Source organism: Centroberyx affinis, unplaced genomic scaffold (assembly GCF_046629955.1).
Source record: "Centroberyx affinis isolate AG114_WGS23_722 - 3 ecotype Tasmania unplaced genomic scaffold, CSIRO-AGI_Caff_v1 ptg005303l_1, whole genome shotgun sequence".
NCBI lineage: Eukaryota > Metazoa > Chordata > Actinopteri > Beryciformes > Berycidae > Centroberyx > Centroberyx affinis.
The window spans coordinates 73038-85712 of NW_027282643.1; the positions used below are offsets into that span (position 1 = coordinate 73038).

General features: G+C 39.8%; 1 protein-coding gene across 1 annotated transcript in view; it reads left to right on the plus strand.

Moving 5' to 3' along the window:
* LOC139667110 (uncharacterized) overlaps positions 1–12675 on the plus strand; it is a 65951-nt gene that overhangs the window by 41506 nt on the left and 11770 nt on the right. Inside the window, exons 141-156 of the mRNA XM_071546518.1 lie at positions 2825–2937; positions 3545–3651; positions 3798–3968; positions 5075–5280; positions 5376–5476; positions 5593–5711; positions 7390–7545; positions 8157–8371; positions 8625–8710; positions 8873–9000; positions 10508–10633; positions 10812–11002; positions 11106–11197; positions 11819–11949; positions 12097–12221; positions 12413–12539. Of these exons, the coding sequence (XP_071402619.1) occupies positions 2825–2937; positions 3545–3651; positions 3798–3968; positions 5075–5280; positions 5376–5476; positions 5593–5711; positions 7390–7545; positions 8157–8371; positions 8625–8710; positions 8873–9000; positions 10508–10633; positions 10812–11002; positions 11106–11197; positions 11819–11949; positions 12097–12221; positions 12413–12539 (2194 nt within the window). The remainder of the gene's footprint in view (positions 1–2824; positions 2938–3544; positions 3652–3797; positions 3969–5074; positions 5281–5375; positions 5477–5592; positions 5712–7389; positions 7546–8156; positions 8372–8624; positions 8711–8872; positions 9001–10507; positions 10634–10811; positions 11003–11105; positions 11198–11818; positions 11950–12096; positions 12222–12412; positions 12540–12675) is intronic.

The following is a 12675-nucleotide window of genomic DNA, read 5'->3' on the forward strand; positions in this document are numbered from 1 at the left end:
ACCATTCATTAGCCATGTAGTATAAATGTGACAGGGTTGAGTGCGGGTGTGTCACTGGGATTATGAAGTGGGAATTAAGCCCATGTCACCTCCAGAAGGATCAACAGTGAGTTCTGTCATCCCAAAACCATCCTCCTCCACACCCGCTTAACACCAAGTACTGCTATCGTCACCTATGCTACCCTGTACCTACACTTATGATTATCCCTAGTTCCCAACATTCCCAACATTCACATATAGGTCCAACAAGAATAAGCAAATGAAATGGCTGACTCTCCTGGCTTAAAACAGCCCACTCAGCAGTTCAGAAACTGAATGGTATCAGCAAACCACTATAGCAAGAGCTAAATCAAGTCAAGTTTATTTATATAGCCCTTCATCACATGTCCCAAAGGACTTTACAAAGAACAAGCGTACCAAGATCTAACTAATCAACAATCAATCACAAAACAAAATGATGCAATACAGTATGCAAACAAAGTAAATTACAATGAAACGAAATTTAGCACGTTGAAAACACATTACAAGCCTAATAGCCTAGCCTAGCCTAATCTAACCAGGACCACCAACCTTAGACAGTCAGTGAAGATGAGGAAAAACTCCCAAGAAAGCTTTATTAGGAAAAAAAATGTAGGAAACCTTTGGCTGAGCGTTTAATAGGTGACGAGACAAAACAATCAAATGGGCAATAACATGGATAATGACAATAAGACATGAAGAAGGCAAATAAGACAAAGAGAAACATTATGAGGCAGAAAGACAGGACTTCAGTCAGCTAGGGCCAGCGCCCGCATCCACTACCAGGCAAGATCCCTGAAGGAGAGGAAAGACAAAAAGCAGGCCACACACACACACTCGCCATACTAATCATGACCCACACACTTGTAGCAGACATATTCAGCCACTTACATACTCATAGAGACAGCAGACAGTCAGTGTTTGATGATGCAGACAGACAGAGAGGCAGCCCTCGACTGGGTTTCCAACAGCCAGTTCCTAAATGAATGTGGTCTCTCTTCTCTGCTAAAGTAAGAAAAGAGACAGTGTCAGCCCCAGACTAGGCTTGTATGATAGTGAAAATATATAGGTGTTGAGTTTGGATTTGAAGAATTCTAAAGAATTAGCATCCCTAATTGCAAGAGGAAGTTGATTCCACAGATAGGAAGCTCAGTGGCAAAACATTCTGCTGCCTGCCGATTTCTTCTTGATCTTCAGGACGGGGACTGCCCATTGTTCCGACGGCCCGTTATTACAAAACCCCAATAGTCCAAAAAATGTCCACCCATTGCACCGAAAGCCCATTTGTCTGACAGCCCGTTATCCCGGAGGTGGTTGGGTTGAGGCATGGGATCACTGAGGTTAGGGTTAGAGCAAGCTTACGGTCAAGGCTGTCAGAAGCCACGGTTGTGGATGGAGCTAGGCATGGAGTTTTTGGACTATTGTCGTTTCGGGATAATGGGCCGTCAGAAGAATGGCACCCTTCAGGACAGTAAGCTAAACAGACTCCTGCGATCAGAGCGCACAAGAACAATGGCTGCTCACTCCAGCTGCCAAAGCTATACTATTATATGGTATATGATCCTGTCTTAGTCATAAAATAGATTTCCAGACTTTTGTATGCCTTATTCATGTTCTATTTAACTGATTAACTGTTCTTTTCAGCCAAAGCAATCATACTGCAAACAATTAGCTAGCATACGACAAACAACGCATGCTAGCATCCCACATAGAATCCAACATGACAAAATTCAAAGAAATTATCAAACATACTACTAACAAACAGTGCACCAGCAAGCATGCTAGTCAGACAAATGGTTCCTACACTGTCACACTTAAAGGTACTTAACTTTAGCGACTTTGTGCCCCAGTCAGTATGCTTTTTCCTCAGCCACAGCTCCCTAGCTCACTGGCTTCCATTGCTGTCTCAGACATAGCCTTCACTGTCTACTTTAAGCTCCGCCCATGAATGCTTTGTTCATGTAGTAGTGTTAGTAGTGGACTTTGCTACAAACCCTCAGCGTCCAACCACAGGGCATAGCTTAGGTTTCCAAACCCACTGCTCCACATATGCTGCCAACTTAATATGCCTAAGCATTTTCCTTTTATGTGCCTCATCCACTGCATCCTCCCATGGCACTGTAAGATCCACAAATCTGCTCTGCCTCAAGAAGTCTGGGCTTGAGGTACTGCTCACTATTTCCTGTGGGATTGTGAGCTGTTTTTCCAAATGTACGGCCATTTGCCGTTTTTGCATCTCTGCCTGCCTTTAGCAGGCCTGCCTTTGTACCTTTGAACTTCTCTGTTAGGCTAGATATAAATAATTCCAAGATCCATTTCCCATATAAACCTAGACTGCTTGGATACCCTGGGACTCTACCTTCGACTCTCTCTTCTCTAACTTTGATATAGGTATCTTATATATCTATATAGCTATATAGGTGAGGTAGGTGGGTACAGCCCTCCCCTGCAGCCTTTTGCCACCTTCCACCCACTTTAATACCATAATGATTACCTCCATTGCCATAGTGAAAGCTACATGACACAGCATGATATTTGGATTCATGATTAACCTTTAATTGTATTCATGAATACCCATGATACAGAGTTTGACTAACAGACAGATAACTATTACTCTACAAGCACCAACATGAATATTTACATGAAAGCTTAATTAGGTGATCTAACCTAGCTTTCTTGATTTGGGCAGCATTTAAGCAATGTAGTTCAAATTTGATAGAAAGCAAAATTTGAAATTGATGTTAGCTCTCTGTGCTGTGATGACATGAATACAAATTTGATGCCACTATCACATTCATAATTCCAGGGTCGATGGATTATCCAACACGTTCAACAGAATGACACCAGCCAGAAGAGAGGAAATGGCCCAAGTGCTACTGGCATATTTGAGGGAATCTGCGACTCAAATTAACACACCAGGTAGCGTACAGAAATGATAAAAACTCCAACTGAGACTATGTCTGAAAACGCATAACCTTCATGGGGAGTACTACTCAGTTTAAGAATTCATAAGTGTTCATGTGGTCTGGGACAGTCCCCTAAATAATTATGACCAAGAATAATTCTCCTATGGCCAAAGACCAGGCAGACAAAACCTGTGATGTAATCACGGAATCACTGGAATAAGGCCATTGTAAAGTAAAGTGTTACCAAATAAAGCTTATGTGGGCATAAAAACACAAACTAGCATTCTGTGGGTCCACAAAAGCAGTCTCCCATTCATTGTCTTTGGAGGAGCTACAGATTGTACGTCTTCATTACATCACAAGATTGAATAGTTCCCATGGACTCAGAGTGTGGCAGACAGTTGTCCATGTTCAAATATTGACTAAACTGTCCTAGACCTCAGGATTAACACATATGAATACTTAATTGTATTGGTATTACACTTTTAGGAAAGATGCTCTGCACGTGTCTTCAGTGTGATATGAAAACAACAATATAATTTCAGTGTATAATTTCACAAACAATTTTTCACTTTCATTTGGAAGTAAGTCTTATTAATCTTATAACCTTCTTCTCTCAGCCTGTAGGGGCGGGATTGACAGTGATGCTGAGTGGATTGCGGCCAACTTGGGTCCATTCTCTGTGCACACAACATACACGGATCTAACATTTTTTAACATCACTGGGGTAAAGCTTTTGTTAAATCTATCACAGTAGTTGTTGTAGTGATACATTTTTATTTTGGTGTTGGTATCCAAAAGAAATGAATATGTGAAAGATTTTAGAAGAATGAAAATGTTAAAATTGCTTTTTGTTCTAATTCCCTCTCTTAGGTGACAGTACTAGACTCTCTTTCACCAAACCAGAAAGCTGAGTTGATTCTCGAACCAAACAACTTGTCAAATGAAACTCTTGTGAGGCTCGTGTTCACACAACTCGTTGAGCCCTCAGATGTGGAAGAGCTTGGCTCTTTCTTTGACAAATTTGTTAGTGGTGCTGCAGAGGTGGGTATTTTTTAATCACATTAATCATATTACTTACTGTTTTTTCCTTCCCTTGAGCAAGACTACAAGAGGTTTGGACATATAGCATTATGCTGTTGTGTTCTTTCACCAAAATCTGTCCCCCAAACTTAAAAGCTATACTGTATGCATTCCTTTCGTTTATAAAACCAAAGGCACCCTGTAACAACACATTATGTAATAACACCGCATTATGTAATAACACCGCATTATGTAATAACTCGACAAAATGTAATAGATTTTCACTTCATTATGTAATAACACCCGCATTTTGTAATAATCTGCCGCATTTTGTAATATACAGCCTGAACGCGATATGTAATAAATTTCCCTGTATTTTGTAATAAATTATTACATATTGCGGTGGTTATTACAAAATACGGGAGTTGCACTTTTTTTTGATGAAAATGTAATAATACATTGCATTATGTAATAACCAACCAAAATGGATGTCTTCATTCATAAAAATCGTTATAACATTATAACAACAATGTTTTTTTTATGCATTCTAGCATGAATCATACTGACTCAAAATTCATTTTAAAAAGATACTATTAGTTCAGTAGATTAGTAGTATCTTTCATTGGTCAAAACTACATTAAGTGTCACTGTATTCCTTAGCTTAATAGAAACTGTACTTGAGGGTTCATAGAATTTAAGTAATTAAGTGAAAAACAATCACAGCATAAAGCCTAACAACACACTGATTTGCAGTGGATTTCTAATATACAAACAGTTCAGTTTTAACTTGCAAAAACAACTTATCAAGTAGCCACGATAGAAAGAACCATAGATGGTTATTACATAATGGACTGTATTATTACATTTTCATCATAAAAAAGTGCAACTCTCGCATTTTGTAATAACCACCGCAATATGTAATAATTTATTACAAAATGCGGGGAAATTTATTACATACTGCATTCAAGCTGTGTATTACAAAATGCAGCAGGTTATTACAAAATGCGGGTGTTATTACATAATGAAGTGAAAATTTATTACGTTTTGTAGAGTTATTACATAATGCAGTGTTATTACATAATGCGTTGTTACACACCCTCTCACAGAATGCTCTTTTTTTTTTACAGCAAAAGTTGACAAGCATTGACCCAGGCGTGCGAGACACCATCTTTAATCTGACACTGACGGCGCTTGCCCCACAACTATCCACCCTAGATGTTGAGGGATTCAGGCTGTGGTTCCAGGTCTACCTACCTCTGTTCCTCCCCAGCATTCAAGCAGGAACATTTGAGATTATCCCAAGAGATATCAGCTGTGGCTCCTATCAAGAAATGTGAGTGGCAACTCTGTTTTTCTCCATGTCATACTGATCTGAATTCTTTGTGGATAAGAATAATGTGAATGGAGGATGTTTTGTTTTCCTAACAGCGTCAAGGGGTGCGACAATGTTTTCACTGATCTCTCTGAGAGGCAGACCCGAGAGGTTTTTGCATTCACCAGGAATTATTTGGGGGACCAAACTTCCACAGGTAACTTGGATGATGACATATACATATATCTTATGTATGTAACTGTGTGTGTGAATGTGAATGTGCATAGATCCATATTGGTATGTTGGAAGATTCAATACGTTTTTGATTCTCAGGTTTCTCCTGTGTTGAGTCTGTGAATGACGACAGAGACTGGCTCACAAAGAACTTTGGCCAATTCCGTATCCGTGCCTCCTTCATAGACTTTGTGACCCTGAAGAACAACTTCAACGGAGTGAGTTATGAATTTGGTGATATTCAGTCATTTGCCTCATTGTACATATACTATATTCTCTCTGACCAAGAATCAGCATTGCAACACAAATTCTGGCATCTTCTTGACCATATTTTGTAACATAGCTCAGGCAAAATAGGCAAGAAATTTTGAGTTTCATTCTTCAGAATCATGTTTCACTTCCATTTGTCATACAATCATAAAACCATTGTTAAGTAAGGATTTACAGTTGCTTACTACAGCTCTTTTGATTCTGGTATCATTACAAAATTACATTGTAAGCTTGGAGATGATAAAAGCTTGAGTAAAGAGCTGGGCAGAGACGCTAGTAAGGAAGAGTCTTGATTTGACAGATGTTGTAGAGTGAAAACCTGCCAGATTGGGTTGTGTGTGTAATGTGGCCCTTGCATTACAGTTGGTTATCTAGAATCAGACTAAGGTTCTTGGTCACCTAGGCAGGAGTTTTCATGATGTTGTCAATGGTAATGGAGAGGTTTTGCAGATTTGCCTTGGAAAAAGAAAAAACTCACTCTTGTTGAGATTGTGTTTGAAATGGTGGGAAAATATCTAACTGCAAAGCTGCTGGCCTTCCTGGACTGCGGATGGGCTCCCTTATTGTATGATGAGTCTGAGTGTTCAGGCCTGAGGCCAAAATACAATATACCACCTGTGAGGGAGAACCTCTAACTGCACTGGCCAAAGTTTGTATCTAGTGACACCTAGCTTCCAATCAGAGGGAGTGACTAAGGCAATATCAAAGGAAGTTAACACACCAGGGAACTTTATTGCCCCACACAGCAGACAATGGCAGAGAGATGGATGGATGGATATAAAGGATGTGACATTTATGGTTCTGCAAATAGAGCATAGCAATACTAAATCTAACAGTAATAACAATGTTTAAAGGCCCGAATGAGCTGAAATGGCTGCTGGCTCACATTTCTGGGGTCGGGGAGGCCCGAATGAGCTGAAAAGACAGCAGGCTCACAAACTAACTCAAGACAGTGAGATTTGAGTGAGGAACAGTGAAATTGGCAGTGCCACACATTTCTGGGCCCGGGGAGGCCCGAATGAGCTGAAATGGCTGCTGGCTCACATTTCTGGGCCCGGGGAGGCCCGAATGAGCTGAAATGGCTGCTGGCTCACATTTCTGGGCCCGGGGAGGCCCGAATGAGCTGAAAAGACAGCAGGCTCACAAACTAACTCAAGACAGTGAGATTTGAGTGAGGAACAGTGAAATTGGCACACTCAACAATAGCAAACTACAATTAGTGACACTAACTTCCATTTCTGCACATTAATTACTATATAATAGCAGATACAAACACACACACACACACACACACACACATACTGTAGCATTTGGGAATTGCGTTACAGAATAAAATATGAAACTTGCAGGAAATTCAAACACATCATCACATTAGTGTCCAATTGCCATGCAGGTCTATGTTGTTTACATGGTAGTTGTTATGTGAATGTATAAGTGTGTGCAGGGAGAATCCTGAACACCACCACTAACAAGCCCAGTCACTAATGGGTATAAGTTGGCTAATTAGCGGACTGTGTAGCGCAGGAGCATTTTTCTATGCTTAACCTATGCATACCATTGTATGCAATAATTGGTTACACTTCCAATGTGAGTGATTCCTGACTGAAATGCTGTTGTCACCCTCAGGTGGAGGTTGCAGACCTCCTCACTCAGGTTCAGCTGGCCCAGCTGTCAACGATCCCCTCACAGCTGAAGGGGATGCAAGACGTGACAAAGATCATGACAGCCATCAGCCCCGCTGACTTTGGATCGTTCTTTGACATAGTCTCACCCGCCATTGAGGTACACATCTACTTGTCTATCACCTTTCTTTTGCCCAGTGATACTCATAGTACTGGTTGCACTCCCACCCTCGATAAAGCCAACAAGAGGCTTTAATCAGGAACAGTGTTGGGCTTGTTTCTCACAAAAAGTTATATATGACTCATTACTTGTTACTTGTTACTTGTTTCAAAAAAAATAAAATCCTCCTGAAAATCATGAAATTAGAACAAATAATTATTCTTAATCCCAACATAAAAACTTTTGTTGCATTTTCTAAAATTTGTAAAAGGAATACACCAAATTTTTCAGAGACTGTCTTGTTGGTCAACTTACCTGTTAAGTGATGAGAACATAGACACCAAAATCATCCATGTGTCCCCGGTAGATCATTTGCTCAGGCCCTGCTCAGACAGTAGTTTATCTAAACCACATACATTACATTCTATGTACATTTAAACAAATTCAATTAAGCCCAGCTCAAGAGGCCATTTATACAGTATATAATATGTCCATGCAACTGGCGACCCATAATAATAAAATACCACTTTTTTAACCTTTTAAACATGTGTGCATTCATAATTTTAAAATAAATATCAAATCCTAATTGATACTGTGTGTAATTCCTCCAGACCCACCCAGCTAACTACACAGAGGAGGTGAAGTCTGCCTTCCTCCAGGCGGTGTTTGATAGAGGGAATCTGGCCTCTCCAGCTATCAGTGACACAGAGTTCCTGTTGTGGCTTAGGGCTCGACTGAGCCCCCTCCTGATCAACCTCTCTCCCAGCCTGGTGACACCATTTTTCAACATTGCAAAGGACAGGAGCTGTAATAGCAGCCAAGAAATGTAAGAATTCTCTACCGTCAGACTGCAAAATTGCTATGGATTGTCACTGTTGATGAAAAGCTGATGGTAAAAAAAGAGGAACGATTATCTATGTGGAGCAAAGAAACTTGATTAGCGAACTGTTGTGATAACTTTTATATCAGCAAAAATTTAAGTTCTATAATTGTTTAGATTTAAATATTTCGTACATAATTAACTGATAGTTTTTGTATATTTTTTAAACAGCACAAAACTAATTTTCATCTGAATTTAGGGTTACAATATTGGACTCACTAAGCTCAACACTCAACAACAACGCACAAAGGGAGATCTACACAAATACCCTTCTCTTGCAGCAAGGTTTGTATCAGACATAGCCTTACCATGCATTGAGAGTTTGTAGTTGGGTAATTGTTGTAAAGTAATATTTCTTAAAACACAAATGAAAGCATCATTTATGTCTGACAATATATTTTTACAAAAAGAATGGAATTAAGTGTCATTTTCTTGTGTTTTGCACAGGTCCAACGCCCCTCAAGTGCTACACCGGTGGAAGCTTCTACATCTATCTGAGAAACACCTTCCTCAGTTTTGGCTTTCCAGACTTGTCCATGTTCACGTCTCTTCTGCCAGTGGCACGCCGCTCAGAGGTAATATGTGACGATACTCAAAGCCCACATTCACGCCTAGACTAATCTGAAGAGCAGAAATGATCTGCCCAAGTGCAGCAATTCAGTTCACTCCGATCTTTATTGTCTCCTAAGGGGAAATTTGGCTTGCAGACAGCGTTAACAGTTAAATGTGATGAAATAGTGTAAGTGTAGCAGCTTCAACCTCCTCCCTGGCCTATATGCAAGCTGTGACAGATCTAATATATCATCAGCTTGATAACGAATATATATTTTTATCGGTTTCTCAAACTTTTTCTTCGCTAGGGAAGTTAATGCCACGGGCCTGAGCACTAAGAGAACTAAGCACTCGCTGCAGCTGAAGTGATTACATAAAAATCAATTCATGATGCAGCTGAGTTTCTCAGCACAGGTCCTGTAACTTCCCACCAACATTACCTCGGCTCTTTGAAACTTTTGTCTGTTGGAATAACCGAGTGACTTCCTGCACACTGACGTCTATTTGAGGAAAAGCAGACATCTGCCTACGGATCTCATTAATAATTTCAGAATTGAACATAAATGAAAGCTACTCAGCTCTATGGCCAGTAGTGTGTCTGGGTTAAAACCTTCCAGGATTATCACCCTGTTGTTTGTCTTGCCAGAAGATCCTGTCATAGCTCTCATCCCTCCTCATGGAGACATCAGCTGCTGAGCTGAGCCTATGCAGTATTATCAGCAGTGTTCTTTTTACCCAATAACAGCTTTAACAATCCAGAAATCTTGTACTGCAATACGTCAGTCATGCTGTATCAAGATAGCCATAGTCATGTATGGACATTCTTTCATTGGTCATACAAAGGTTGAATGAACGAATGAATTAATGAGTAACACTTTACAATAAGGGTACATTAATTAAGGGTTAGTTAATGCTTAATAAGAATTAACTAACCCTTAATTAACAGTTAACTAATGTGTCTGGTAATCATTTACTAATGGTGTTCATGTTAACTAAGGTATTAATTTATACATTATTTAATAGTTTATAAAGATGACTATTAAATAATGTATAAATTAATACCTTAGTTAACATGAACACCACAAGTAAATGATTATCAGACACATTAGTTAACTGTTAATTAAAGGTTAGTTAATGCTTATTAAGCATTAACTAACCCTTAATTAATGTACCCTTATTGTAAAGTGTTACCAATGAGGGTTATGAATGAATGGTCCTCAAGTGCAATTTGTCGTGTAAAGTGAGCATAGTGCAAAAATGGGCACACAATAAAGGTGATTAGACAACAGAATAAATTAATATTAATAAGCAAAGCATTACAGCGGCACAATTTCCACCATCTCCCGTGAACTACTGTGAAATTGGATTGTACAATAAATTAGCTCAGGACAATTAAAAAGAACATTAATGATTATATATTGCACAACAGCTTTTCGATGTGTTGTACTAACAGTATTTGAATATTCAGACTTCTTCTGCATTTTGGATATGAATCATTATCAGTGAGCATTTTGGTTTTTTTTCTTTCAGCTCCTAAGTACCATCAGCACCTCGGAGCTGAGTCAGTTCCTCAGTCAACCCGATGTTATTGGCAACGACTCTGACATCTGCATCGTCTTCAACAACTACAACAACACTCCCGCTTTCCTAGAAACTGTATGTCCTTCTTCTGAATGTTCCAATAATCAGTGCATTATCTATGGCCACGAGATGCAGTTGCCTATGTTGACATTACAACTGCCACCTGGTGATCTCTGGAAGTGTCACCATACATATGCAATAGAATAATTCACAGCTCACATCTTTTATTTTGAATGCATGTGTGTGTCAACAGGAGGACGTGCCAAATGAGGTGAGGATGGTGACCCTCCCCTGTGTCTGGCCTCTCGCCCTGAGCAGCAGCAGCAGGTCAGACGTTGACGCCTGGTTTGACCTGCGGCTGAGCAGCTACCTAAGATTCCTCAACAAGAACCTCATCAGCTCCACCGATGTGCAGAATTCCACATGCGTTGCCTTCCAGAAACTGTAAGTCTCTTTCTGACAGTGTCAGATAGCCACATGATGACATGATGCAATATCACAGCTAGACTACTTGATATGCAATTTTGTGTTATTTTGCTTTCATTAGGGTCTCTGTTATGGGAACGAACTACACATTCAACAGCTCTGACTTTGGAGAGGGTGATATATACACCACCATTAAGACCTACTTGAGTGGCGGTAAGATGCATTTCCAAATGCAAATGTGCAAATGTGTGATGTATGATGTGTGATGTAGCAAGTGTGTGATGTATGATGTGCTCAAACCTGAGGCTGCATTAGACAATTTCTTACATTGGTGTCCCCAAATGGCAGGCCAAATTGTTTGAAATGTAAGGACTTCAAACCCAGAAAACATTTAGGGTGAAATCAGTAAACTGCTCATAGCATGCTCATGTTTAATGCTTTATACCAAAGATTTGTCACTTTGTGCACACTGTGCACAGAGATATTCCGACCATACCCATAACCATACCCACCAAAATGTGATCTGGGCAAATAGGGTGAATGTACGTTGTCACAGTTAGTGAGAGTGGGACGCTCTTCTCTGTTGCAGCCCTACTTTGTGATTTCGGCTGATAAGAAGGCTGGGTGTCTACATAAAAAATCTTGCCTAGTGCAGCTTTAAAAATTCTGAAAAAACTTTCTATCAAAAAGAAAGCACAGATTGTTTCAACCTCAACTCCACTGGTCTTTCAATATTTGAGGCATCATACATCATATGAGGACATAACAAATTGATTGTTAATGAATTGGCAATTGTTTGTTGACATATGTCTTGGTTTTCCCGGTTTCCATAAGGCTCTGGAGCCAGATGCTACAACGCCAGTGACGAAGAACTAAATTCTACCGCCTGGTTCGTCAATAACATCGGCAACTTTGTGACTTTCATCACTCTGGAGGATCTCAACACCTTTGTCTCCACCAGTGAAGTATGTCCGGATATCAGTGCTGTATATTTTAGATGTAGCTGGAATTCTACATATTCTTTTATTCTGGAGAGTTATGACTCAGAAAACAGGCACATTTTAAAAGTAATGTCACTGACCTTATTTCTTATTTCTTTCTTTATTTTGAAGTTCAACGTGTTCTTGGAGAACCAAGCCAACATTGAGCTCTTTAACAACACAGCCATTCCACAGAATGTAACCAACTACTACATCACACAGCTGTATACAAACAACCCCACTTTCAACCCTGTGATGTGAGTATCCATTTATTGCCAAACTGAAAACACCATAGGTATTTGTTGAGAAAATGTGTCATGGTTGCTTACGTCCATATATCATACATCTTATACAAATCATTTAGAGGATGCATGTTGGTCATATATATTTACTGAAAGGGTATAAAGATGTTTTCCTGAGTGAGAAAGAGGTGTCACTTTTCATCTAGGCTTCCTGGTTTCTTCCTGTGCCTTGGTGAGATCCCAAGTTCAGCATTCTCTTCTCTGGGTACTGCTAATGCCAAGCACATCTTGGACGAACTGAAGCAGTTCTGCAATGGAACAGAAGACCCTGAGGTACCAGCTCAGAATGAAACCAGATATGGTTGTAGATGGATCAGAATGATCAAAAAACACTCTTTTACCCTTTTACCCCCCTTCCACAGCAAAGTTGGGTGCTTTTGTCACAGCTTTGAACCTGGCAACACAATGT